Source organism: Hypomesus transpacificus, chromosome 4, assembly GCF_021917145.1.
Source record: "Hypomesus transpacificus isolate Combined female chromosome 4, fHypTra1, whole genome shotgun sequence".
Lineage (NCBI taxonomy): Eukaryota > Metazoa > Chordata > Actinopteri > Osmeriformes > Osmeridae > Hypomesus > Hypomesus transpacificus.
In genome coordinates this window covers 10,332,995-10,360,626 of record NC_061063.1, presented here as the reverse complement: position 1 = coordinate 10,360,626, position 27,632 = coordinate 10,332,995, and the positions used below count along the sequence as shown (strand labels likewise).

The 27,632-nt window shown below is 48.6% G+C and overlaps 3 protein-coding genes across 6 annotated transcripts; all 3 read right to left on the bottom strand.

The window, feature by feature from the left end:
- Window positions 1-865: 865 nt before the first annotated feature.
- On the bottom strand, window positions 866-6,370 carry LOC124466980 (deleted in malignant brain tumors 1 protein-like). 3 transcript variants are annotated; one of them, XM_047018997.1, is made up of 14 exons: window positions 6,071-6,369; window positions 4,816-4,921; window positions 4,315-4,590; window positions 3,873-4,184; window positions 3,337-3,645; window positions 3,061-3,132; window positions 2,795-2,929; window positions 2,526-2,642; window positions 2,155-2,259; window positions 1,926-1,994; window positions 1,733-1,828; window positions 1,561-1,641; window positions 1,353-1,439; window positions 866-1,237 (listed from the first exon to the last, which is right to left on the bottom strand). In XM_047018997.1, the coding sequence occupies exons 1-14, from the start codon at window positions 6,071-6,073 to the stop codon at window positions 1,092-1,094; spliced, it is 1,914 nt and encodes a 637-aa protein (XP_046874953.1). In that variant the 5' UTR covers window positions 6,074-6,369; the 3' UTR covers window positions 866-1,091. The 3 variants fall into 3 exon arrangements, with proteins under 3 accessions (XP_046874953.1, XP_046874952.1, XP_046874954.1); XM_047018996.1 differs by having other exon boundaries at window positions 4,816-4,902; XM_047018998.1 differs by lacking the exons at window positions 1,733-1,828; window positions 1,926-1,994 and having other exon boundaries at window positions 4,816-4,902; window positions 6,071-6,370.
- Window positions 6,371-6,409: 39 nt separating this feature from the next.
- ints8 (integrator complex subunit 8) lies at window positions 6,410-20,335 on the bottom strand. Its single transcript, XM_047018993.1, has 27 exons — window positions 19,653-20,335; window positions 19,401-19,575; window positions 19,132-19,272; window positions 18,866-18,937; window positions 18,714-18,765; window positions 18,232-18,414; window positions 16,888-16,995; window positions 15,671-15,823; window positions 14,994-15,094; window positions 14,669-14,810; window positions 12,341-12,411; window positions 12,036-12,211; window positions 11,732-11,862; window positions 11,518-11,628; window positions 11,189-11,393; window positions 10,912-11,033; window positions 10,567-10,751; window positions 9,344-9,377; window positions 9,188-9,247; window positions 8,799-8,860; window positions 8,244-8,362; window positions 8,034-8,137; window positions 7,711-7,761; window positions 7,548-7,621; window positions 7,407-7,471; window positions 7,257-7,300; window positions 6,410-6,831 (listed from the first exon to the last, which is right to left on the bottom strand). The coding sequence occupies exons 1-27, from the start codon at window positions 19,780-19,782 to the stop codon at window positions 6,715-6,717; spliced, it is 2,988 nt and encodes a 995-aa protein (XP_046874949.1). The 5' UTR covers window positions 19,783-20,335; the 3' UTR covers window positions 6,410-6,714.
- A 72-nt stretch (window positions 20,336-20,407) lies between these two features.
- On the bottom strand, window positions 20,408-27,464 carry dpy19l3 (dpy-19 like C-mannosyltransferase 3). 2 transcript variants are annotated; one of them, XM_047018994.1, is made up of 20 exons: window positions 27,136-27,464; window positions 26,714-26,816; window positions 26,409-26,603; window positions 26,114-26,238; window positions 25,910-26,000; window positions 25,684-25,805; window positions 25,376-25,521; window positions 25,057-25,180; window positions 24,564-24,698; window positions 24,008-24,139; window positions 23,688-23,789; window positions 23,532-23,605; window positions 23,207-23,365; window positions 23,001-23,120; window positions 22,784-22,904; window positions 22,629-22,685; window positions 22,445-22,527; window positions 22,120-22,252; window positions 21,728-21,886; window positions 20,408-21,421 (listed from the first exon to the last, which is right to left on the bottom strand). In XM_047018994.1, the coding sequence occupies exons 2-20, from the start codon at window positions 26,805-26,807 to the stop codon at window positions 21,257-21,259; spliced, it is 2,337 nt and encodes a 778-aa protein (XP_046874950.1). In that variant the 5' UTR covers window positions 26,808-26,816; window positions 27,136-27,464; the 3' UTR covers window positions 20,408-21,256. The 2 variants fall into 2 exon arrangements, with proteins under 2 accessions (XP_046874950.1, XP_046874951.1); XM_047018995.1 differs by lacking the exon at window positions 26,114-26,238.
- Window positions 27,465-27,632: the final 168 nt, after the last annotated feature.

Genomic DNA, 27,632 nt, shown 5'->3' with positions numbered 1-27,632 from the left:
CAAGTTGTTCCAGGTTCTCTTAATTCATCCGTTTAAAAGATTACAAAACAATGAAGTAAACATTTACAGAGTTCCAAGTTACCATGCAAGATTACGATGTGTTTTATATTTGGTTCCTGCATTTTCAGGGCTCCATTCCGTGTGTGATTTGACCCCAGATCTGACCTCCAGAACCTTCAGCGTAAGCAGGAGCTGTGGTCTGTGGAGGAGGTTCTGCTGACATCTGAGTCTCTCTTGTCCTCCTTCATGCCATTTCAACAGTTATGATGTCATTTTCTCAAACTGCCTCCTCACAGCCAACTAGACCACTTGTTTTGGACCTCTGCAGCTGCTGGAGGTGTGAAGGGCCGGGCGGTGCAGGGCTGGCTTCTGGAATGGTTTATATTGGCTCCGAATCAGAACTGGGCCACTGCTCCACTTCTGATTCTAAGGTTTCAAACGTTGTAACAGATTTCTCACCTTCCATACTATTATAGATACATGTCAGGTATCATTAGAGTTAGGGAAACATTGGCATTGTTTCTTGAAAGAGATTTTTATGTTATTTTTATTCTCATGAAAATATGATGCCTCATTTTGACTGAGCCAAACATGCGCTTGGAGGGCCACCTAGTGGTAGAGAGGTGCGGTAGCAGTTTTGCTTTTACGTAGCCTGGCTGCCAGCCCAAATTACCCCCGCCCACACAAAAAAAATTGGGTCGGGAAGTTGGGTCTGGGGAACCTCGGTTGGGGAAAAACTATGTCCGAACATGTGCTGTTCGGACCAATCTAAATGTCTACGTAATTACGTTGCTCTGATTGGTTGTAGGTCTATCCAATTGAGCAAAGATGCATTTGTTTTTCGAGTTCGGTTGAAACACGCCCCATACTCACAGCCCAACGGAGAGTTATCAGACTCATATTCTGAATAGAATTATGAGTATGACAACGTCAGGCTAACTGTTATCTGCAGTCATCAGTAAATCATTAAGCATTTAGAAAAATATATATTCACAAAAAGTACAGGAACCACAGATCATTGCATGTCTGGTCAAACTTAAAAACACCAAATGTGCAGAAGACTGGACCCTAAGAACTGCATCCACTGTTCTTCAGTTACAAACTGCCATATGTTCAGTGGCACTGAGTTGGTTTGTGTAGTTAGCAATGTCATCGTAGTCACTCTCTGAGGAGAGGAGGGTGTCGGGACTCACAGGAGAGTACAGAGGACCCTCCTCATCACTGCTGCTCTCTGCCCCTGGTCAACACACACACACACACACACTGCAGTGTCAGGCAGAGCAGATCATCAAAGAGCATGTGTGCTAGTGTACACACACACGCATGCTCACACACGCACACACACAGTTCACCTTGATCATGAGAGTGTGTGAGGGTGGAGTGCGGTGGATCGTTGTGTCTTGCAGGGTCCACAGAGGTGTGGCCCGGATCAGCTCTCTCTGATGGAAACAGAACACACAGTCAGTGAGAGAGCTACCGTGAGCGGTCCCAGAGGCTGGTCTGAGCTACCGTGAGCGGTCCCAGAGGCTGGTCTCTGCATGCTGGCTGAAGCCTGCTCACCTGCCCTCATCACATGCTCCACCTGTGGCCCTGTGTTTTCATAGCATTCCTCAGAGGACGTGCTGGATTCAAATGAGTCTTCTGCAACAAAAAACACCAAACACCGCTAGCAATTAGTAGAGATGATCCAAGTGATGTTGGTGGTTCAGAGGGTGTAAAGGGAGAAGCCCACCACTAGGGGTTCCTGGAACTTGTTCCTCATCCGGTGACAGGAAGCTGTGGTGGTGATTGGCAACGCCCCCAGACGCCTCATAGCTGGGACCACCAGCTAAAATGATACCAGATGGGGTAGAGCATGTAGCTGGGCCTTAGTCCGTAGCAATACGAGAGGGAGAACGCGTTCTAATTGAAGTTGTTGCACCCACCTTCCTCCGACAGACTGTCCAGAGCTGTCCTCCCAGGGTTTGGCCTGTTGGTTCTGTACCGTTGTGAGTCTAGAGTCACAGACACTATTAGATCTGATTGATCTGATTGATCTATGCTCAAAACTTGTAATTTCTGTGGAAGTTTGATTAAGTTTAAATATATCAAATATAGTCTGGTAATCTGTACATATAGCTAACCCTAACTGTAACCCAGAACAGCCCATCTTACTCCTAAAGGTGGTCAGATCCGGCTCCCAGTGCTCTGAGTCTGTGTCCACAGATGTGCTGTCCATGCTACTCTGATGGTGCCAAAGGCTTCTGGGATTGGACGGGACTTTGTAAAACAGAGAGAAAATTAAGGATTAAACTACTAAATCATGTTTCATGGTTCCTATACGTGGTCTAAAACTAAACAGATCCTGGCAGTTTCTGAAAAGGCTAGATATATTTTATAGTGATGTGTTTCCCTCAACCGGTAAGAATAGAGAACAGGTTTCCAGACAAGATCCTCACACACTCTAACCTTTGAGTCCAGTGACCCTGAATCACCTAATTTTCCGGTGTGCTGAAGGTAGAAAAAGCAAACAGAGACTCACTAACCATTGTTGCTCATGGTTGTGTTGGTGATCTTGACCAGGTCTACAGAGTCTCGGTATTCATTCTCACAGTGTTCAGACGGCGCGTGCAGGCTGGAGTGTCTCATCTGAACCACAAGAGCTGGGGAAGACACTTCATGACATTGCAGTAAGAATGTACTAGGGAGGGAGGGAGGGAGGGAGGGAGGGAGGGAGGGAGGGAGGGAGGGAGGGAGGGAGGGAGGGAGGGAGGTTAGTTAGTTAGTTAGTTAGTTAGTCAGACCAGGGACCTACCATTTCTCCTTCTGTTCTGGCAGCAGAGCAGAGCGTTGGTGATCAGGGCGAGGAGGAGGAGGAAGGAGAGCGCCACACAGCCCAGCAGGAGGGGGGACATGGGGGGCAGGAAAGACTCATTGGGGGCTCTGGTCTCTGAACATGAGAGTAAACCACAAACTGTCAGGGAAGAGAATTTCAACTTCATGTTTTAATTTTCTTTATTTTTTTTAAAAATAGAAAAATTTTATTTTTCTATTTTTTTGGAAATGAGCTGCAACTTTTACTTGTTATCATCATGGTCATTGAGGTTGGCCCAGTTTCTGTCGTGGTTTTCAGATCAGGCAATCCACGAGACCCTGAGGGTGCAATACAGAACGCATCAGATGTTTGTGTTCACAATACAGAACGCATCAGATGTTTGTGTTCACAATACAGAACGCATCAGATGTTTGTGTTCACAATACAGAACGCATCAGATGTTTGTGTTCACAGAACGCATCAAATATTTGTGTTCACAGCTGTGTTGCTGATGTTGTATAAATACAGTTCTGGCGACTAACCTTTACAGATAAGGGCTGCAGCCTGTGTGCCACAGAACGAGGGATTAGCGAGTTCCTGGCAGTCCCACAAGGTTTGGTGTTTCTTATAACATATGTAGTACCACTTTGGTCCGTTGTTGTGAGTGTTGAAGGGCGGTTTGAATCCAATGAACTGGACCGGCTCACCGCAGCCCAGCATGGAGCACACCATGTCTGCCTCCTGCATCTCCCAGCAGTCGTGACAAATCGACCCCCAGGTCCCGTTACGATGAATCTCCACTTTTCCAGAGCAGCGGTCCAGACCCCCACTCAGCCTGACCGCTCTCCTCTCTGTAGGAGACAGGGGAAAGAACAAATATAAATAATATAAAGGCTATGTAAAACATTTTTTTTTTTTAATTTCATTAATTTGCTTCAATTAATTAGCACCAAGGGCCTGTTAGGAGCAACATTTAATTCAAATACAGTGAAGGTGCCCCTGATCACATGTATTCAAGAATGGCAGGCTAGATGAGTAGTAATACCCTGATAACGGTCAAACTAATGAACCTTCCTACCGGAGCAGACCACCCCGGCATCTTCCTTGTGTCCACAGTCGTGATCTCCCGTGGCCGGGCACTCCCACAAGTCCCTCTCCTTCCCTGTACAGTTGACCTCGTCCAGGTAGATGGGCCCAGTGCCTAGGGGGGTAGAGCCATCTTGCCCAGACACGTTGAGTGCGTAGCCACAGCCCAGCTGGTGGCACACCACATCCCCGTCTCTCAGGTCCCACTGGTCGTCACACACCGTGCCCCACTGGCCGTCTCTCCACAGCTCCACCCGCCCGGCACAGCGGTGACCGCCGCCCTGCAACCGCACAGCCTGGTTCCCTGGAACACGCGGCACTACTTAGCATATCTGTCCAACTGCCATCTGTTTTACCAAAGGCTTTAAAAAAAACTTTATCTTTAGTTTGTTTTATTTTCTTAGTACTCGTGTGAATCTGCTCTGTGATCTTACCACAGTAAACTTCAGACACGGTTATGCAGTCGCTCCTAACAACCTGGGAGCAGTTGTGGAGGAGACGATCGTGGTAGGAACAGCTCGTGAGGCAGCTACTGTTGGGGGGAGAACTGGCCCGGGTCAGATTATAAAGTCCACCACAGCCCAGGTCCTGGCAGACCTGCAGGACCAGGTCAGCGATGGACTCTGAGGTGAACACAACAGGCTGATTCAGCTCATGACCCGGCAGTCTGAGACTCCACCAGCATCCCTTATGTTGGGTTATGGATGGTTCTGTTGAAAGGAGGACATCATGGAATGTATTCTACTTTGATAAACTTTCAGATGGGACAATTTGAGGCTTCAATTTGTCCAACATCCTTTTTGGTAGATGTGAACGGCAGTGGGAGTTTGCACCTGCAACCATGTGCAACAATACAAAGAAATAAAAACACGGTTTGCAACATCCCTCTAACCACCTCTGCATCCTGTGACACAGTTTAGATAGAGATCACTTACGGTCATGTACAGTTTTACTGCTGTCAGAGTCAAACACATCAGAATGGGAGGAGATGGTTCCGCTCCAAGAAGAGGTATTTTGATATGCTGAAAAGAAAAGAAAAACCTATTCAAATTAATGTTAAAGTAACATGTGAAAAATCAAATTATAAAACATTGTATTTGTTTTGGGTATTTTACAAGAAATGTCACAGAATGTCAAATATGATAAGCCCTGAGTGTGTGTTCAGCTGTGCTGACACATCAGCACATGCCAGGACCCATGTGACCCAGTCAGGACCCATGTGACCCAGTCAGGACCCTTGATGCTGTCAATGGGCTCAGGTCAAGTGGCTAAAGACTCATTACTAGAGTTGTCACCGAAAATTAAGATTTCTGGCAGGCTGCTACAAACAAACAAGATAAATCTATGTATCCATTTGTAACCATATTTTGCACATCTTAATGTCTATGCCTCTATGTCCAGTATTATGTCTGCTCATGTTTATGGTACTCAAACTTTACTTACAGATAATAATAATTGATAAGTTAGTTTAACCTTGAGATAGACTGTAAGGTAGAGTGGGGTATTTGTAAGGCCTAAATGAATCAGGACGCAGTAGAAACTTTGCAGTGGTGTTCCTCTGCCTGGATTATGATCACATTCAACCCACAGCCAGGCTACAATACCAAGACAAAATATAACAGCATTTCTGTGTTTGTTAAATAGTTGAAAAGATTGCGGAAGTACATTCGCCACCTTCAAGCTACCTTCTTGCACTTCAGCTGTCACTAGTGTGATTTGACTGGCAGACTTCCTGATTAACACATTCATTTATGATAATAATGTGTAACAACTTTGCACATCTTAATTTTGCCAAGAATATGCCAAGCATATGCCAATTTTGCCAAATATATGCTTGCTTTGTCTAGCATGATATCTAGATTCTCAACTGTCTTCTGAGTTTCACCTACAAGGTCAATGTACCGTCGTTACATTTAGCAATAACTTGACCTTCAGTGCTCAGGTCAAATCCATAAAACCAGTACTTCAACTGGTCATTTTCTAATCAACCATCTTTCAAACTATTTATCTGAACTGTGAAATATGTCTGAGATCGAGCAAATAACTTATACAATTATCTGGCATGACGGAGAATGACAACTATATTCACTGTCTAATAATTATAATACTACTAATGTTAAAAGATTGACCTAAGAAATATATACATTTATCAACACAGAATTGTATAAAAAAATCAAAAAGCCATCTTACCATGACAAAGATGCATCTCTTGGAACATCAGAATGAAATATATCAACTTCATTCTGTTCTATTCAGAGAATCACTAACCATGACACAAGGAGCTGAGAAAGTTTGATCAAATTGAATATCACCGACAACTGTTACATATGAAACTGTCTGCAAAAGCATGCACTGCTGTCTGATGGCATGTGGTTTCTACTCTAGGGGCATGTTTATCCCACTTCTTCTCCTTTCACGGTCTTCATTCTGAAGACAATGAAACAATGATTCTTCGTTTTTTAGATTTACGGAAAAAAAAGAACAACAAAGACAGTATTTTAGAATACCTTGTTCAAGTGCCTTTGTCAGAAATGGTAATCTACCTGTACCAGGGCAGCGCTGTAGTCTGTCTGTTGTTTGAGGTTTGCCAGTTTCCCAACATAATCATCCTCGCCAGCTCAGCACAGCATGTCCAGCTGGACTCAAGAAGGACTCTATGCCTCAGCAAGTCTTACTGGCCACAGGAACTGAAATGGCATCCAACATGTACAAATAGAAAACACCAAAACCATAGATTGACAGATAACTATTTATTTTGAAAAACATTTTCCCCCATAAAAAAAGAAAAGAAAAAAAGAAAGATTTGAAATGATAGTTGGGTCTGGATTTGTTGTCTAAAAGTAAAGCTTTGCCATCGCTTGAAGGAATTTCTTCTTTCTCTTCTGGGCCGCCAGCTGAAGGACGTCCTCGGGGTTGCTGGCATTCAGCTCCGTCTGGCCGATAGCCTGGATCTGAGAAACACACAGTCACATGACAAACATCTGAGAAACACACAGTCACATGACAAACACACAGTCACATGACAAACATCTGAGAAACACACAGTCACATGACAAACATCATCTGAGAAACACACAGTCACATGACAAACATCATCTGAGAAACACAGTCACATGACAAACATCTGAGAAACACAGTCACATGACAAACATCATCTGAGAAACACACAGTCACATGACAAACATCTGAGAAACACAGTCACATGACAAACATCATCTGAGAAACACAGTCACATGACAAACATCATCTGAGAAACACAGTCACATGACAAACATCATCTGAGAAACACAGCAGTTCACATCTCAAAACTAATCTACGAAGACGAGCACTACGAACTAAAACTATTGAAAATATGTTTTGAAAGCAGACAACTTACAGCTATTTGTCTCTTCTCACTTTCACCTCTTTTATGGTGGATGTCTTTTGTTGTTGAGGACATGATAACCAAAACAAAATGTGTAATTCCCTCTAAATCCCATATATCACTGTCAATTTATGTCTGTAAAGGGATTATTGAGAAGGATACTGGTGAGATACTCGAGGATGGTCACATCCCAGATGTAGTCGTACAGGGTGTCCATGGCATCGTGGCTGGAATGAAACAAGAAGAATTCTGAAGAGCTCTTGATAAATCAGCTGGACCTCCCACAGTGGAGACACACCTCACCTGTTTTGTTCTTGAAGAGCTTTGAAAGCCGTCATGTAGTCCACCTCTCTTAAGAACTGGCAGAGCACAGCAACCTGGGAAGCAGGAGGTATACGTCCACATCACATATATACCCTCAAGTGTCAGAGTGAGAACATGGAGTAGCTGAGGTAGAGGGTCTGACCTGTGTGTGGCAGTTCATCATCGAGCAACACTTGATCATCCTCTTCAGGACCTGCAAGATATGGGCACCACGTCACATGTCAGGAACCCTGTTCTACATCAACCCCTAGCATGTCCTGTGTACCCTGTCCAGAGTTTCCCAAAGATTAGAAATCTATTTGTGGTGGGGGGGGGATGTCAGACCGGGGGGGATTCCAAATAATTCCTTCGTTAATAATTTGTGACAAACAAAAAACAAACAAACTTTTGTGTATATAATAGAGAAACTGTACAGATGGAAGTGCTATGCAGCCCTCCTCCCCCACAGCATTGTCAGGGCTGTACCTGGTCACTGTACACGTCACTGGGGACGGTCTTGGTGAAGAAGTCGGAACACACCGCCCCAGCCTGCAGGTAGTAGTGCAGGGCAGCAGAGTACTGGTTGGTAACTGCACAAACAAAATGGAGGACACGGGCATTGACCTAAAGCCACACTCGACAGTGAAACCAGGCTCTTCAGAAAGTGAGGGGGAGATCCCGGGGGCGTTGTCCTACCAAAGTAAATGTCTGCTTGAGTGACGATCCAGGACTGGCTGTTGGGGTTCAGAGTCAGAGCATAGGAGACCAGCTCCTTCACTGTCACAGCTACAGCTTCCACATCCACCGCCTGCAAGCTGCACACACACAAACACACACACCTCAGCGTAATCAGTACCGGAAATGCTCATACTCAATGAGTCACAAGTGTCTGATCTTGTAACACATTTAGACAAGTCTGTGTAAAACCCTCATTCCTAACTTTTGCTGTTCTGTCAGACTACAGGAGGTGCCCTGTGGCATGAGCTCTGAGGAGAGGAGGGTCGTACTGTTCTGTCAGACTACAGGAGGTGCCCTGTGGCGTGAGCTCTGAGGAGAGGAGGGTCGTACTGTTCTGTCAGACTACAGGAGGTGCCCTGTGGCGTGAGCTCTGAGGAGAGGAGGGTCGTACTGTTCTGTCAGACTACAGGAGGTGCCCTGTGGCGTGAGCTCTGAGGAGAGGAGGGTCCTACTGTTCTGTCAGACTACAGGAGGTGCCCTGTGGCGTGAGCTCTGAGGAGAGGAGGGTCATACTTGGAGAGAGAGGCAGGCCAGATGGAGAGGTGTTCAGCTGTCACTTCATTAACAATGTCATCCTGAGGAGAAGAAAACAGCCTTGGTTAAACAGCACACAGCTGGAGCAGGTGTGAACAAGCACTGGTCAGGTGCTGGGAACTTTTGGAAATGTTTTTTGTATTTAACCAGGAAGTCCCATTGAGATGCAAGATCTCTTTTACAAGGGAGACCTGGCCAAGATAACAGCAGCAATAACATGTCAATGCATCACATAGTCCACACACAGAGTAGCCTACATGATAATAAAAGTGCATGTACAGTACCAGTCAAATGTGTCCAAACTTTTGACTGGTATTGTATATGGATACAAAGAACATCACACAGAGCCAGTAGTTTCTACTACCTACCCGAACCATGCTGTGCAGTCGCACCAGCAGGGAGATGAGGGTGGTGAGGACCAGGGGCTCCTGGAGGGAAATCAAACAAGGACTTTAAACTCGAGACTCTTTCTAACAATCACATGCCTGGTGTATTCATCAAAACAGCTGCCCTCATTCACTCACCCTCAACTTCTTGACGAACGTGATGAATTTGCTCCTAGATTCAGCAAATCAAATCAAATATTTAGAAAGCAGTTTGTAGAATAGGAAATTAGTTGTGCAAGACTTTACACACAATCTCTGAACAGACTACAACTGGATGGGCATGGTGTGTATTAGGTTTGTTCACACTGCCCAAACAAACACCAACAGCCACCAGTACCTGGGTTGTGTTGGTTTGGTGTGATATGCTTGTTAGTGTCTGTTGGGGCAATGTAAACATGACAGTTATCTTTCCAAACATTGTAAACCCAACAGCCAGCAGTAGAATGTTGTGGCTGAGGCTGTACCAGGTCATGATGCCCATGCTAGCCTGGCTGAGGCTGTACCTGGTCATGATGCCCATGCTAGCCTGGCTGAGGCTGTACCAGGTCATGATGCCCATGCTAGCCTGGCTGAGGCTGTACCTGGTCATGATGCCCATGCTAGCCTGGCTGAGGCTGTACCTGGTCATGATGCCCATGCTAGCCTGGCTGAGGCTGTACCTGGTCATGATGCCCATGCTAGCCTGGCTGAGGCTGTACCAGGTCATGATGCCCATGCTAGCCTGGCTGAGGCTGTACCTGGTCATGATGCCCATGCTAGCCTGGCTGAGGCTGTACCTGGTCATGATGCCCATGCTAGCCTGGCTGAGGCTGTACCTGGTCATGATGCCCATGCTAGCCTGGCTGAGGCTGTACCTGGTCATGATGCCCATGCTAGCCTGGCTGAGGCTGTACCTGGTCATGATGCCCATGCTAGCCTGGCTGAGGCTGTACCTGGTCATGATGCCCATGCTAGCCTGGCTGAGGCTGTACCAGGTCATGATGCCCATGCTAGCCTGGCTGAGGCTGTACCTGGTCATGATGCCCATGCTAGCCTGGCTGAGGCTGTACCTGGTCATGATGCCCATGCTAGCCTGGCTGAGGCTGTACCTGGTCATGATGCCCATGCTAGCCTGGCTGAGGCTGTACCTGGTCATGATGCCCATGCTAGCCTGGCTGAGGCTGTACCTGGTCATGATGCCCATGCTAGCCTGGCTGAGGCTGTACCTGGTCATGATGCCCATGCTAGCCTGGCTGAGGCTGTACCTGGTCATGATGCCCATGCTAGCCTGGCTGAGGCTGTACCTGGTCATGATGCCCATGCTAGCCTGGCTGAGGCTGTACCTGGTCATGATGCCCATGCTAGCCTGGCTGAGGCTGTACCTGGTCATGATGCCCATGGTGGACTCCCTCTGCTTGATGAGGCAGACGCGGCTGTCGCTGGCCCTCTTGTGCTGCAGAGACACGCTGCAGATCTGCACCACCACCTCCCACAGCTCCTTAGCTGTGCGCCGGCTCTCTTTAGGACCTGGGAGCTCCTTGCAGGTGGAGGCCAGGAGCTGTCCCAGCTAGGGAAATGGAGCGGGGATACAAATGTATGTGTGTGCACGGTTAGAACAGAACTACATGATTAATATCACTTGTGTTCTGAACAGAATGACCTCATTGTTTGCAGCCATTCCTCTGCACCGGGGGAGTTTAGGTGACAGAGACGCCTGTGGACTTTACCTTGATGTAGGGGTTGTTCATGACCAGAGACTGGGGCACCTGGAGGGTGAGGTAGTCGTTCTCTCTCCAGTTCAGCATGAACGCCACACACTGCTCTCCCACCACCTGTCTGAGCGGAAGGTCTGCCACAGGAAGACACACACACCTCAGGCTCACTGTACACCACAGCTGCAGCTGTTGGGTTCAAACCACATTCTGCACACAACAAATCGTATATTTATCAAGATTTGTGAATTGAACATTTAAAAAGCCTTTCTCTCTGTCCCCCTCTCCCCACCATGAATCCTCATCTCCAGGTATCCCCGGACCCTGCTGGCCAGGTCAGGCGGGGGTCTGTCCCTGCAGCCCTCGCCCGCTGCGCTCTCGTGGGCGCACACCTCCAGCAGCAGCATCTCGTTCAGCATCACCTGACGCAGTTTGGGGGAGAACTCAGTCACCTGCTCCAGACAGGCGGAGAACAGCAGCCGTGCGTGGCCAAAGTCCTGAGGTAGGAACACAGTCACAGGTAACACAGGTCATACATTATTACACACACAGGATCACTCTGTTAAAGACTCACATACACTCCCAAGTCCTTTCTTCTTATTTGATGGAAGACACACTGACCTTTATGGTTATGCAATGGAGACCTTTAGCCATCAGGATGTACACCAAGTCCTTAATGAGGTTGTCTTTGATGCTGAGAATCACGTTGATGTAGTCAGGAGGAACCTCCCACTGTGAACACAAGGAACAGCCAATCAGAAGCTAGCCCCCAGAAGGAAAAACATTGCTGTTCATGGGTGATGTCACTTCCTCATCTGGCGTGTTGACCTCTGACCTTGGCGTTGACCCTCCAGAAGGGCCGCTGGGCGATGCCGTGCAGTTCGATGAGGATCTGGCGGATCCTGCGAGGGTCCAAAGACAGGATGAGCTGCTGTTCCAGCTGGCCCATGTTCACACTGGGCGAGGCTGGGAACACACAACACAAACATCTCAAAAAGATGACACGCTGAAATATATAGTCTCTTCATGGGCATTTTTCATGCTTCTCCAGGACAGTTTTAGGTGACATGTGACAGGACAGGCAGGGAGACAGGTGTGCCCAGCTGGAGGCTGAGGTGAGGAGGGACAGGGTATCTCACCGGGGATGTCGTAGAAGGAGGGGAGGGGCTTAGCGGTCAGGTTGACGGTAGCTGAGCGCTTCCTCATCTGCTCCACCAGGGCCTTCCTCTCCTCCTCCCGCAGGAGCTCCAGGAACAGCTTGTGGGATGACACCACAAACACCAGGGCCAGCTCCTCCAGGTTCTCACACAGGGTCCTGTGTGGGGTGGGAACTGGGTTCAAGACTGTTGGATGAACAGGATTCCTCGTGCAGCAGTAAGACATACAGGCACATTACATCCAGAGCTCAAACACACAACTGTCGTCCTAGAGACTCAACGCTCACCTAAGAAAGATGGCCATGTTCCTTCTGGAAGTCTCTGTCTGGCGCTCCTGGTATAACGACTTTGTGCACACCTGTAAGGACAGCGAGCGATACACGTGAGGTGGCCCAGTCCAGACATGTTGTAGTGGGGCGTGAGGCAGGCATGTTGTAGTGGGGCGTGAGGCAGGCTAGGGGTTGGGGGACATGAGGCAGACATGTTGTAGTGGGGCGTGAGGCAGACATGTTGTAGTGGGGCATGAGGCAGACATGTTGTAGTGGGGCGTGAGGCAGACATGTTGTAGTGGGGCGTGAGGCAGACATGTTGTAGTGGGGCATGAGGCAGACATGTTGTAGTGGGGCATGAGGCAGACATGTTGTAGTGGGGCGTGAGGCAGGCATGTTGTAGTGGGGCGTGAGGCAGACATGTTGTAGTGGGACGTGAGGCAGACATGTTGTAGTGGGGCATGAGGCAGGCATGTTGTAGTGGGGCGTGAGGCAGGCATGTTGTAGTGGGGCGTGAGGCAGGCTGGGGGTTGGGGGACATGAGGCAGACATGTTGTAGTGGGGCGTGAGGCAGGCATGTTGTAGTGGGGGGGCGTGAGGCAGACATGAGGCAGACATGTTGTAGTGGGGCGTGAGGCAGACATGTTGTAGTGGGGCGTGAGGCAGACATGTTGTAGTGGGGCATGAGGCAGGCATGTTGTAGTGGGGCGTGAGGCAGACATGTTGTAGTGGGGCATGAGGCAGACATGTTGTAGTGGGGCGTGAGGCAGACATGTTGTAGTGGGGCGTGAGGCAGACATGTTGTAGTGGGGCGTGAGGCAGGCATGTTGTAGTGGGGCGTGAGGCAGGCATGTTGTAGTGGGGCGTGAGGCAGGCTGGGGGTTGGGGGACATGAGGCAGACATGTTGTAGTGGGGCATGAGGCAGACATGTTGTAGTGGGGCGTGAGGCAGACATGTTGTAGTGGGGCATGAGGCAGACATGTTGTAGTGGGGCGTGAGGCAGACATGTTGTAGTGGGGCGTGAGGCAGACATGTTGTAGTGGGGCATGAGGCAGGCATGTTGTAGTGGGGCGTGAGGCAGGCATGTTGTAGTGGGGCATGAGGCAGGCTGGGGGTTGGGGGACATGAGGCAGACATGTTGTAGTGGGGGGTGAGGCAGACATGTTGTAGTGGGGCGTGAGGCAGACATGTTGTAGTGGGGCGTGAGGCAGGCTGGGGGTTGGGGGACATGAGGCAGACATGTTGTAGTGGGGCGTGAGGCAGACATGTTGTAGTGGGGCGTGAGGCAGGCATGTTGTAGTGGGGCGTGAGGCAGGCATGTTGTAGTGGGGCGTGAGGCAGGCTGGGGGTTGGGGGACATGAGGCAGACATGTTGTAGTGGGGCGTGAGGCAGACATGTTGTAGTGGGGCGTGAGGCAGGCATGTTGTAGTGGGGCGTGAGGCAGGCTGGGGGTTGGGGGACATGAGGCAGACATGTTGTAGTGGGGCATGAGGCAGACATGTTGTAGTGGGGCGTGAGGCAGACATGTTGTAGTGGGGCGTGAGGCAGACATGTTGTAGTGGGACATGAGGCAGACATGTTGTAGTGGGGCGTGAGGCAGACATGTTGTAGTGGGGCGTGAGGCAGACATGTTGTAGTGGGGCGTGAGGCAGGCTGGGGGTTGGGGGACATGAGGCAGACATGTTGTAGTGGGGCGTGAGGCAGACATGTTGTAGTGGGGCGTGAGGCAGGCATGTTGTAGTGGGGCGTGAGGCAGGCATGTTGTAGTGGGGCGTGAGGCAGGCTGGGGGTTGGGGGACATGAGGCAGACATGTTGTAGTGGGGCGTGAGGCAGACATGTTGTAGTGGGGCGTGAGGCAGGCATGTTGTAGTGGGGCGTGAGGCAGGCTGGGGGTTGGGGGACATGAGGCAGACATGTTGTAGTGGGGCATGAGGCAGACATGTTGTGGTGGGGCGTGAGGCAGACATGTTGTAGTGGGGCGTGAGGCAGACATGTTGTAGTGGGACATGAGGCAGGCATGTTGTAGTGGGGCGTGAGGCAGGCATGTTGTAGTGGGACATGAGGCAGACATGTTGTAGTGGGGCGTGAGGCAGACATGTTGTAGTGGGGCGTGAGGCAGACATGTTGTAGTGGGGCGTGAGGCAGACATGTTGTAGTGGGACATGAGGCAGACATGTTGTAGTGGGGCGTGAGGCAGGCATGTTGTAGTGGGGCGTGAGGCAGGCATGTTGTAGTGGGGCGTGAGGCAGACATGTTGTAGTGGGACATGAGGCAGACATGTTGTAGTGGGACATGAGGCAGACATGTTGTAGTGGGGCGTGAGGCAGGCTGGGGGTTGGGTACCTCCAGGATGAAGTCCACCAGGCTCCTGCTGGGCTTCAGCAGCAGGCGCAGGAAGCGCACGCTGAGCAGCTCCCCCTGCAGAGCATCTCGCACAGCGTTACAGACACACAGCCTGTCACACACCTCGTCCAGACCCCGCTCGCTGCACGGCCACGGGAACATACGGGAACACACGGGAACACACGGGAACACACGGGAACACACGGGAACACACGGGAACACAGGACACGCATCACAGAAGTGTTTACATGCTTCCTCAGACAGCCTTTGAATGGTGAACTTGTGTTTGAAACTGATATCCAGGGATGATGACTGTGTTCCTTACCCCTGCTGGACTTTATGCAGGAACTCTCTCAGGACAGACTGTCTGAAATAATTGGGCAAGCTGCGAGATATGTTGTCTTTAATGAATGCCTCTATTAATGCCTGTTGAGAGGGAGAGAGAGAGCATATGTGAGACTAGAATGTTTCAGACTTTATTCTCAGAATTTTCAACCTTTCGAAACTGCATTTCCAAAAAAAAGATTGAACCTTGCAAAAAACGTTATTCTAAATATTTTTTCAAACCTTCAAAACTGGTCTCAAGTCAGATTTAACAGGCTGGTCTAAGGTCAGATCTGAAAGGGCTGGTCTCACGTTAGATCTTTTCAACCTTTCAAAAAAGAAATCTAAACTTTTCTTTTTTTTTTTTACTATTTTCAACTTTTCAAAACTGGTACCAGGTCATATCTAACAGGCAGGTCTCAGTCTAAAAAAAATCAACCTTTTGAAACTTTATACAAAAATATTTGTTAAACCTTTCTAACCTGCAGTAATTGTTCTGAGTACTGGACTGTTGGAAAAAATCTGACACACCTGCCGTACCCATCCAAATCCAGCTGAGAGCCTTGGCAGAAAAACTGACAACATTTTATCGACCCATGCTTCATAATTATACAGTGCTAAACATTTGATGCCATAGTGCCCAGCCGTACTAAAAGGGCTCATCCTGCACATGCAGACCTGGTGGTTGTGGGCTCTGATGAGGCTGTTGATCTGTCCGTAGGGGCTGAGCTGGGTGTCACTGGGGTCGGAGGTGCCGGTCAGGGCCCTGCATGCGTTCCAGTACCCCGCCAGGCGCTGCTCGTCCAGGTGACAGTGCAGTGCTGTGTCCAGCTGCAACACACCACCAGGACATGACACACACCACCAGGACATGACACACACCACCAGGACATGACACACACCACCAGGACATGACACACACCACCAGGACATGACACACACCACCAGGACATGACACACACCACCAGGACATGACACACACCACCAGGACATGACACACACCACCAGGACATGACACACACCACCAGGACATGACACACACCACCAGGACATGACACACGCCACCAGGACATGACACACACCACCAGGACATGACACACACCACCAGGACATGACACACGCCACCAGGACATGACACACACCACCAGGACATGACACACGCCACCAGGACATGACACACGCCACCAGGACATGACACACGCCACCAGGACATGACACACACCACCAGGACATGACACACACCACCAGGACATGACACACGCCACCAGGACATGAAACACACCACCAGGACATGACACACACCACCAGGACATGACACACGCCACCAGGACATGACACACACCACCAGGACATGACACACACCACCAGGACATGACACACACCACCAGGACATGACACACACCACCAGGACATGACACACACCACCAGGACATGACACACACCACCAGGACATGACACACACCACCAGGACATGACACACACCACCAGGACATGACACACACCACCAGGACATGACACACACCACCAGGACATGACACACACCACCAGGACATGACACACACCACCAGGACATGACACACGCCACCAGGACATGACACACACCACCAGGACATGACACACGCCACCAGGACATGACACACACCACCAGGACATGACACACACCACCAGGACATGACACACACACACACCACCAGGACATGAGATAGACACACACACCACCAGGACATGAGATAGACACACACACCACCAGGACATGAGATAGACACACACACCACCAGGACATGAGATAGACACACACACCACCAGGACATGAGATAGACACACACACCACCAGGACATGAGATAGACACACACACCACCAGGACATGAGATAGACACACACAGACACACACTACCTTCAACAGCAGTTCCCTGGTCTGTCTGAACTGCTCCCTGGCCTTCTCGTAGGCCTGTTGGTCTGTGCAGCCTTGCTGGAAGAAGATCCCCCCCAGGTCATAGTGCACCTAGAACACAGCAGGCAGAACATGACGCTTCAGTCACAGCAGCCAGAACACAGCAGCCAGAACATGACGCTTCAATCACAGCAGCCAGAACACAGCAGCCAGAACACAACGCTTCAGTCACAGCAGCCAGCCCAGAACACAGCAGCCAGAACACAACGCTTCAGTTACAGCAGCCAGCCCAGAACACAGCAGCCAGAACACAGCAGCCAGAACACAGCAGCCAGAACATGACGCTTCAGTCACAGAAGCCAGAACACAGCAGCCAGAACACAACGCTTCAATCACAGCAGCCAGAACACAACGCTTCAGTCACAGCATCCAGAACACAACACTTCAGTCACAGCACCCAGAACACAACGCTTCAGTCACAGCATCCAGAACACAACACTTCAGTCACAGCACCCAGAACACAACGCTTCAGTCACAGCAGCCAGAACACAACGCTTCAGTCACAGCAGCCAGAACACAACGCTTCAATCACAGCAGCCAGAACACAGCAGCCAAAACACAACGCTTCAGTCACAGCAGCCAGAACACAACGCTTCAGTCACAGCAGCCAGAACACAGCAGCCAGAACACAACGCTTCAGTCACAGCTGACAGAACACAGCAGCCAGAACACAACGCTTCAATCACAGCAGCCAGAACACAACGCTTCAGTCACAGCATCCAGAACACAACACTTCAGTCACAGCACCCAGAACACAACGCTTCAGTCACAGCATCCAGAACACAACACTTCAGTCACAGCACCCAGAACACAACGCTTCATTCACAGCAGCCAGAACACAACGCTTCAGTCACAGCAGCCAGAACACAACGCTTCAATCACAGCAGCCAGAACACAGCAGCCAGAACACAACGCTTCAGTCACAGCAGCCAGAACACAGCAGCCAGAACACAACGCTTCAGTCACAGCAGCCAGAACACAACGCTTCAGTCACAGCAGCCAGAACACAGCAGCAAGAACACAACGCTTCAGTCACAGCAGCCAAAACACAACGCTTCAGTCACAGCAGCCAGAACACAGCAGCCAGAACACAACCCTTCAGTCACGCAGCCAGAACACAGCAGCCAGAACACAACGCTTCAGTCACAGCAGCCAGAACACAGCAGCCAGAACACAGCAGCCAGAACACAACGCTTCAGTCACAGCAGCCAGAACATAACGCTTCAGTCACAGCTATGGAGGTTCTGTATGATCCGTCTGCAGAGCGCAGCACAGCCCGACACTCACCTGACAGTGCAGCTCGTCAGCGCTGATTCGGAGGCCGGCCGTGGAGGACTCTGTCTCTCCGTTGGAGGTGCTGGGGTCGGCGGCCAGCAAGTCCAGGGTCCTCACAGTGTGGACGTACAGGTCCTTCTTCAGCCCCAGAGCTCCCTCTAGCACCATGATAGAGTCTGACGCCTGCTCCTTCAGCTGCATGTTTCACCACACAAAGATGTTCCTGCTCTGGTCAGACCTCACGCTCAAGTCTGTCCTACCTGTTCCCTACCTGCTTCCGACAGAAACACTCCTTCGCTTGGCCATTTGAAGAATTTGCTTCAAAACGTTTCAGGTTTTTCAATCGTTAATGTAATTGTGTCTATTGTTATTGTATATCATGTTTTATTATATACATTTTAACTGTACTGTAGCGAATTTGAGTGCAATAAAGGTGCATTACAAATGACATGTATTATTCCTATGATTTCTTTGTCCCTAGAGAGCCCACTCACCACTCCCAGGATGTTGTCTGTCAGTTCCTTCTCCTGCTGCACCATATTCAACCTATCAAACAGAAAGCCATCAAGTAAAACTCAGCAATGAACATGTCGTCTTATCTCCAGGTGCTGTCTGGTGCTGGTGAGGAGGAGGATGCAGAACCTACATGTTCATCTGATGAGGCCCTGGCTTGGCCTGCTTCTCTGGGAAACTGTTCAGCACGATGGTTCTGATCGCCCTTCGAGAGACAGGACATGAACCATGGTGAGATAGTGTTGCTGGTGCAGAACATGTTGATGGAACAAGTAACAGTACATTATGTATTCTTTTAACATATGCCTTTATCGGCAACACACTACAGTACAGGGGGACCTCTTGATCCCATCCTATATCATGAGCCCCGTTTCCTTAGCCCCGTTTGTTATGACACACCAGCGGTTGTAGATGATGACAGCCATGGCTGTGGTGGGGGGCAGGGTGGAGAGGTCCAGGTCCACATGCTTCACCCCAGGGGGAACCTTGCTCACACACAGGAGCTCGTTCAGTAACATGTTCAACACTGGGATAGTCAAGCTGAGGGGGAAAGACAACACAAAGTACTTCAACATAGGACCTTAATCCACTGCCTTTGATTCCATCAGGAGCAACATCGCCTGAATGAAATCCATTGAATGAAAACGTGCCCTCCCTCCTCGACACACCCTTTCTCCAGCACGTCCAGATCCCACTTGAGGAAAGCTGCTACTTTGAGCGCTAGCAGCTTCAAGGTGCGGTTCCTGCGGTTGTCTGCGGGAGGTTGCACTTGGTTCTGCTCGTTTACTGAAGGCTTGGTAGCCTGTTCAAGGAACTGAATGATGAGCTGTACCGGTGCTGGGTCTGAAAACAAACAGCTTATCAGTCAAACGGTTTCTTTGCTGTGAAATTACTAGAAGTTATAGAACATGTGTGCAGACCTGATCTTGGCTTCAGCAGGTGATTCTCCAGTAGCGACTCATCCAGGAGGAACTCAAACCAGGACACCTGAGGAGGAGTGCTTGGTCGGCTACCGCTCACGGCCACACGGTCCACCGCCTCGGCGCTCATTGTCTAAGAATAAATCAGACCACTGTACTGGAGATTTTGTTTTTGTTTTAACAAGACAATAATCAAATGCGCGTTTATGTGTAGGCACGAACGCTAGCCTGCTTGCTAGTTAGCACAAACTGATACCGGGAACGTCCACAATACACGCATAGAGCTCTTTTGTCTCCCTGACTCTGGCATTCATTCAAATAAAACGGGAGCTTATGTTTGCAAACTCGAAAGCTTACTTAAAAGTGTTTTTAAACAAATGCAGGGAACATGGTTTATGAATAATATTCCAAGATGTATAATTCACAAGATGTTTGTGTTTGCCTGTCTGACGGAACTTCTTGGACGTCACATCCGGTTACGACTTCCAAAAGTTTGTATCGCCACCTTTCTGTCATGATCAAAATAAAACTTTGTAAATATTTAGCCCAATAAAATATCACACATCGTATCCACAATCCAGATTGTTTTTCAGTGGAGTGGAACTGGCATGCTCCACACAGTGGAGTTGTCACTGTGTGAAATTATTAACCAAGCTTCGTGTTTTCTATTAAAATGGTCACATTTACGGGAGACAAACGGTTTTGACAATTTCTTAAAAAATGCAAAGAAATACTTTAGTAACTTCATTACCATAGATTTTGAATACACTGAGCAAGTCAGTGTCAATTTATAATTTAACACTGACATTTCCGTAAAAAATAAACAGATGTAACAGCTTTGCAAATGTTCCTGTAGTTCAGTACATAATGACAATTTTGAGAAAAACAAAACATTGCGTATAAAACAAAACTTCACAACGGCTTTGTAATTTAAAATAGGCTCTTTCAATCTACTCAGGATCTTGTTATCATTAAAGGCAATTTTCAAACATGGCCATGACCTGTTCAAGAAGTTAACCTGAAACGCCATCGCAATTTACACTTTTTTAAATTTCTTTGAGCGATTCACTCAGTTACAGACCGCAAGAGAGTTCCAGGTTGACCTACATTTACAATGCGCAGTTTTGCAGATTTGCAACAGCAAAGCCTGGCCTAGCAGAAGGCATGAAGAAGACACAGCCTGAGAGAGAGCATTGCAGCATGGGTAGCCTCGGAGCCCGCCCTCGCTACCCCCTCGTGAGACTTGAGCTCTGCTCGACCTCACAGCCCCTCTCCCTCTCACATCTACAAGAAGAGACGCTGAAAACAAGTTAACACCACAGACGGCCATTTTAAAACCAAACTGTAAAATCATGGACACATTCATTGATTCACATTGATATCCAGTTTGGATGTGCCAAGAAATCTCATTATTCACATAAAAGTCAGTCAGCCTCAAATATCAAGTCATCAATGTCCCAGGAAGATGAAAGTAGGCTAGAGACAGGATATTCAACTCCACTCTGACAGCACCAACTGCCGACGAGTATTGCATTGCACTGTGGTTGAGAGATGCTGCAAAGACACGGGAAAGTTCCCAGGCTGTTTGTACTGAGAAACGTGTGTCAGTACTGGAAGGAGATGACAGAGTTGACTTTGTAGATGTGATAGGAGCGGTTCCAGAAGACTCTGGTGAAGTAGTTGGTGTAAGGAGAGTAGTTCAGCTTGATCTCGTGACAGAAACGCCCGTGTTTGGAAAACGAGTACATCTCACCTTTATCATACACCACCTAGTGGGGTAGGAAAAATAGAGAACAAGAAAAAAATTATATTACGTTTTTCATTTTTCAGTGACACAGATTGAGTTTACCTGCCCTACACTAGCTAGGCAAACCACAAGCAGGTTTCGACAGCTCTGTGCATGTTTAGCATGGCTACGTCTGAGGTGTATGTTTAGTGTGGTTATGTCTGAGGTGGGAGGGGCTATTTCTGAGGTGGGAGGGGCTACGTCTGAGGTGGGAGGGGTTACATCTGAGGTGGGAGGGGTTACATCTGAGGTGGGAGGGGCTACGTCTGAGGTGGCTGGTCGTACTTACGTGGCCGTTGGAAATGTCCAGCAGGTCTTTGATCCGACAGCCTTTGGTGTGGCTCAGCTCATTGCACAAAGACTCCTCAACGATGACGTAGTTAGTCTTGTGGGAGGTCAAGATCTTGTAGATGTCCTCTGCAGATCTCAGAGCGTACACCTGATGAGTCTGTTGGGGAACAGGAGTTAAACGTAGGTCTTCTGGTTCAGGAAGACTCATCATCACGTTCACAGAAGCACATAACTCAAGAAATCGTCTTACACAAGGGATAATAATAACAATACTGTATATTCAGCAGACACTTTTATCCAACACAGGGGATTTGAACCTGTGGCCTGTTTCCCTGCAGTCGAATCGTCTAACCACTGAGTGGCAGCCATCCTGGCTGTGGGGCTACTCACATCCTCGCTGCTCCGGAGCAGGTGGATGTCTGAGAAGAGGGGCAGGCTGGTCACCGTCCAGCCAGAGCACAACTTCACCGTCCCCAGCAGCTGAGGGCTCCCTGCAAACACCGCCGCCATGGGGGCCTGCGTCCTGGACAGGAAGTGCACGCACGAGACAGGAAGGAGGAACACACAAGACAGGAAGAGACACAGATGTTGAAAGAGGAGAAGAAGCATTTGTCAACTTTGAAATGGTTTTGATTAGGAATAGATGAATGTCATCAATGAGCAGATGATGCTAAATGATCCCAGAACAACGTGAAGCGGGAGAGAGATCACTCACTTGATCCAGTTCATCAGCTCTACTGTGTCTGAATCATAGAACTCCTGCAGCTCTGACAGCTCTGCTATCACACGAGGAAAATACTGCAGGAGGAACATGAATAGCTTTTAATAGCTTAATGCTACATGTTTAAAACAATCTGGGTGTTGTGTGGACACAGTCACAAGAACACTGTAGACCTCACCTCTCTCCACAAACTGAACCCTATGATGGTTGGAACTGCTGTGCTCAATATCAAAGCCTATGGGTGAAATAAGCAGAAAACAGTTCATGTTACTAAATGTCTTTGTGGTTCATGACCCCAGAGGAGGAGCTGGGACAGGCTGAGGGGGCCCTTACCAGAACCACAGGATGGATGGCCTTAAGCCTCAGCCACCTGAACACGGTCATCCACAGCTCTGGAGAACACACACCAAACGCTGTGAACATGCAGACGTAGGGAGTCCATAGATACTTCATCCTGTAGGGGGATCACATGTTATCAGAGTTTAAGGACCAAAAGATCCAATCAGTCAATCATGTTCCTGTGTGTTTGCTGTGACTGGAAACTGCGTACCCTTCAAAGAGCATGGCCAGCCCTCCAAACAGCAGCGTGTGGAACACATGATAGATGACTTCAGGCTGCTCGCCGATTCGCCCGTCTTCAAGCGCGTGCTTGGTTTTCATTGGCTCCCCACTGTCACAACAGAAACACACACCAATCACTGAGACAACGCTCCCTCTCCTGAAGCAGCATGCCAGTGTAGCGCTGCGAGGCGAGACCTGAGCCTCCTGTAGATGGTCTGCAGGGTGGACAGCAGGCAGATGCTGAGGACCAGGAGGTAGAAGGGCAGGACTGATGCCTGGGTCAGACGCAGGAACATATCCTGGCTGGGAGTCTGGAAGGTCTCTTGGCACAGCAGGAGGTTGGTCACAAAGTCCCTGAGAAGAACAAGGAAATGGAACAGGGTTAGAGAAAATATATATATTTTCTTATTTTTCTCTATAATAATCTCTGCCATTCAGAAAAGATGCATACAAAAATGTTAGATGAAAGGGCTACTTGGGACTTTAGGAGTTTATTTTTAATCCAAGCAGTTATACTTACGTTGTTGTGTTAAGTCCAAATTTCACTTCGAGAAATTTGAATAGGTAGTCATTTTCATTGCCTGGCATTAGTCTCTGCAAATTTCAAGCAAAACAACTCATAACAAAGTTCTAGGTGACAAACTTGATGGAGCTGAAGGTGAACTATGTTACTCACATTGACTAAATAACTGAAGGTGATGCCAGTGGTGAACACCAGATAGAAGTGAAGAAGGATCTTCATAACTCGAGCCACTAGAGGACCCATCTTCATGTTTTGCTAAAGTTGCACCACATGAGAGCAGAAGGAGAGAGAGAGAGAGAGAGAGAGAGGCTGAAACTACAGAGCTCCAATGTGTTCCAGTTTTAGAATTGTTGCCGTTTGTTAGTTTCTCAAATAAAATAAAAAATTAATTCACTTGTGCACAGGTAAAGAAATAAGGGGCGTGTAAAGTGTGTGTCTGGACCAGAGCAGAGCTCCAGAGAGGCTGACTGTACCTGGAAGTACCTAGCGAGGACAGAGGCCACCAGCAGGCTGAGCAGAGGAGAGCTGAGCAGACGAGGGTTCTGAAACTGGAGCACGTAGGCCAGGAACACTGAGCTCAGGTACACCTTGTGAATGTCAGCGATCTGCCCAGGAGAGACAGGGGTGGGGTGGGGGGAGAGAGAGGGGTGGGGGGGGGGAGAGAGAGGGGTGTGGGGAGAGAGAGAGAAAGAGGGGGGGGGGGGGGGAGAGGGGGGGGAGAGAGAGAGAGGGGTGTAGGAAGAGAGAGAGAAAGAGGGGGGGGAGAGAGAGAGCGGTGGGGGGAGAGAGAGAGGGGTGGGGGGAGAGAGAGAGGGGTGGGGGGAGAGAGAGAGAGGGGTGTGGGAAGAGAGAGAGAAAGAGGGGGGGGGGAGAGAGGGGTGGGGGGAGAGAATAAGAAAGGAAATAGAGTTTTGAACCATATCACCTGCACAATATATTGTTAGTTATTGATATATTCTATAACTTTGGTTGCATTACTGTTGACAACTTGCTCAGTAACAGACTAGTGGAGGATGAAAGCAGCTGTACCTTGCGTGGCTGTACAAGGTCAAAGCTGTCCAGCAGGAAGAGAGCCAAGCCCTGGACGAACAGCACATAGTGACTGTGCTCCCACACCAGGACGAACGTGAAGGTCGTGGCACTCATCAGAAGATAGCAGAACATCTGAATCATGCCAGCGTGTCAGGGAAACACAGCATGTCAGTGGAACACACCAGAACATGGCACTACTAACCAGTGTAGAGTAGTAAAACCACTCTAATAATAATTTTCCAAATATGGACGTGTTTTATGAGGATTCTTTTGTTTGAAAAATTGCTTGAAAAGCTTGGAACAATTTGTATTTATTATGATCAGAATCAGAATAGTGTTTAATCGCCAAGTAAGTGATCACAAACAAGGAATTTACTTTGGTGGGCAGGTGCATACAGTAAACCAGATACAATGTAGAAAATGTACAACAAAATGATGCTTTCCTAATCCCTATCGCTGCTAATTAGCCTTAGCATAAAGTAATGGTGACCTCTGTGGCAGAGTTGATGTTGTTACTGAGGAACCCCGTCATGGCTGCCACCTGGCAGGAGAAGTACGGCAGGGCCCAGTTGTCCCGCAGTGGGATGGCATAGTCCACCTTGGTGGTGTCTGGCCTGGGGGACAGAGGAGTTAACACAGCACCCAGAGGAGTTAACACAGCAGCCAGAGGAGTTAACACAGCACCCAGAGGAGTTAACACAGCACCCAGAGGAGTTAACACAGCACCCAGAGGAGTTAACACAAAGCTCATAGAGAGGACGGCCCTCTGCGACCAGACTAGACAGTGTCTCTACCTGCCTATGACTCACCTGTTGATGACGTACCACGCCACGGCCAGCATACCTGCCACCCAGGTCCCACTCATCACCCAGCTAGACACAAACAGAGCCGTGACGTACAGGGCCTGGAGACCAAACACCATCCCGATGTAGAAGTACACAGGCTCGATGACCTCCTGAACAGAGAGTGTCTCTCGTCATACACAAGCCCTCTCCTAAACACACCCCATGAGTCTTAACACACGTGCACTAACAGAGATCTACCACAGTTTAAAACACTTGCATGGTGATCTGTTGGTTCACAGTTTTGGTTTGAGAATGTGGTTAAGGTGACCGACCTGACTCCCGGTGACTCTGTACAGGAGGCTGGTGACTAGCTCTGGGTATAGAGACAGACGCTCCACCACGTTGATGGTCTGACCAGACACGGTCCTATTGTCTCTGGTCAGCTCGTAGACACCTGGAGCAAACAGCAGGAGGTGAGCGAGAAGGCCTCCACAGACAGTTCACATCTAGTTCAGCTTGTTTTCAGCTGGGCGAGTAAGTCAAGTAAAACAAACAGACCTCTTTCAAATGAGGGTGCCATCAGCATGTGTTTATAGTAGTAGTAGTACAGTCCACTGCCACCCTGGAAGGTTATCTCGCGCTCCAGTTCCTAATACAAAATAATATAAAACACACAGAACAGCACCATTGAGCATATTTATACAATATATCTTTCCAGAGAGGCCATGCAAAGGCGGACACTACAAGGACACTGCTACCCACCTGTCGGGATGAGAACCAGAACTTCCTCTCGTGGTAGGTAGAGAGATATACCGCATACATCATCCCGCAGGTCACTGCTGCTAGGCAGCCAAAGAACAGCTTCACTAGCCGCTGAAGCATCACCGCTGCACGTTAGTAAAGCAAGAAGAGCCGGTTTGAAAAGGAGAATTTGAAGCTTTAACTTACTCTTTGTATTTCACTCCCGTCATCCTTTACTTAAAACACACACACTTGTAAAGAGCGCCCTTCCTACTGCTGGACGGTGAGTCAAGCTACTGTACTTGAAATCACTCACATCTACTGGAGCGTGTGGATGTTTTAACAGGAGACGGCGTCTGTTTGTCAGTCTCGTCTTTCTTTTCTCCGGTTTTCTCCTCCACTGGCTTAGTTTCTCCGTCATCCTTCTCTTCCCGCTTCTTTACAGACTTCTGTGCCCCTTCTTCACCACCCACGTCCGTGGCATCTACATCATCATGACTGACTGGATCTCCTGTAGATAAACGTTCAGTTTTCATTTTATCCAGTCGGAAATGCGCGTCAATACACGTCGACATTTTACTACAACAATGTGTTTCTTGCCTTACAGAGTAGTTCCAGTACCTGTATTGTGCAGTTTGTACTTGGACTCCAGGTCTTCCTCGCCATCCTGTAGCTCTCCTGGCAACACCGCCCTCCGACATCTTACCTCAGCCATGTCCTGCAGCTAGCAAAACAATGCAGCAACAACATTGACATAATACATTATTTGGCTTGGCCTGAGTTAAGCACACTTCCCTGCCATAACCATCAAAAGGTCAACAGTTATTCCGCATTTTAACTACCAGAATAAGGTAGCTAGTGTTTAGCTTGGCTAGCTGGTCAACCACTTTTTGGTATTTGCAAGCCTACAGTAACCCCACCTTTAACAACAGAAGCGAGCAAACTCGGTACTGTAACACCCGCTAGAAAGTAAACAAGCCAGCAACAGAAGACTAAAATGTTATTTATACATTACGCTCAATCCATGATAATTTATCACTCACCTGAGAGGGATTTTTCGCTAACACCGGCTAGCAAGGTACCTGTAGCTGGTACTAGCAAAGCAACCTTAGCTAGTACTGTAAGAGCTACTAGTTAGCTAGTTGTATAGCTAACGTCAGGTAGCCGGATGCCTGTGAGTTTTCACATGGCAGAAATCACATTGGAAGCCTAGTTGCCAATAAGTCTAAAGTTTCCAAGCCTTGAAAGCGATGGACATGAGAAATTGATCATGCAACGCACAAGCTATGTGCATTAGTGCTAGCTAGCAAACCAGCCGGCTACTTCTTTGGACTTTCTGAGGCAGCAGTAGCCAACACTGGTCTGCCTGGCGGATTCTCACTGATAACACTAGATGGCAGTGTCGTTTATGCTAGCTAGGGTCAACTTGTGATGTAACGCTACTCGCAATAAACGTTAAAAGAGGTCAATCAAGAATTGGACCTAGACCGGTAATACAGGTGGGCGACCAAACCAAGTATGAAAAAATGAATAAATATCA

What these genes read in the sequence shown, in the direction of transcription:
- dpy19l3 (XM_047018994.1), bottom strand. Translation starts at nt 26,807, where the DNA reads ATGGCTGAGGTAAGATGTCGGAGGGCGGTGTTGCCAGGAGAGCTACAG. An exon ending in GGCACCCTCATTTGAAAGAG is followed by an intron (nt 25,806 to 25,909) that starts GTCTGTTTGTTT and finishes TGTTTGCTCCAG; the next exon opens with GTGTCTACGAGCTGACCAGA. An exon ending in GCGTGGTACGTCATCAACAG is followed by an intron (nt 25,181 to 25,375) that starts GTGAGTCATAGG and finishes TCTGTCCCCCAG; the next exon opens with GCCAGACACCACCAAGGTGG.
- LOC124466980 (XM_047018996.1), bottom strand. Translation starts at nt 6,122, where the DNA reads ATGAAGTTGATATATTTCATTCTGATGTTCCAAGAGATGCATCTTTGT. An exon ending in GGACAGTCTGTCGGAGGAAG is followed by an intron (nt 1,829 to 1,925) that starts GTGGGTGCAACA and finishes GTATCATTTTAG; the next exon opens with CTGGTGGTCCCAGCTATGAG. An exon ending in GGAGCATGTGATGAGGGCAG is followed by an intron (nt 1,440 to 1,560) that starts GTGAGCAGGCTT and finishes TGTTTCCATCAG; the next exon opens with AGAGAGCTGATCCGGGCCAC.
- ints8 (XM_047018993.1), bottom strand. Translation starts at nt 19,782, where the DNA reads ATGAGCGCCGAGGCGGTGGACCGTGTGGCCGTGAGCGGTAGCCGACCA. An exon ending in TCAGAGCCCACAACCACCAG is followed by an intron (nt 15,095 to 15,670) that starts GTCTGCATGTGC and finishes CCCTCTCAACAG; the next exon opens with GCATTAATAGAGGCATTCAT. An exon ending in GTGAGAAGAGACAAATAGCT is followed by an intron (nt 6,832 to 7,256) that starts GTAAGTTGTCTG and finishes TGTGTTTCTCAG; the next exon opens with ATCCAGGCTATCGGCCAGAC.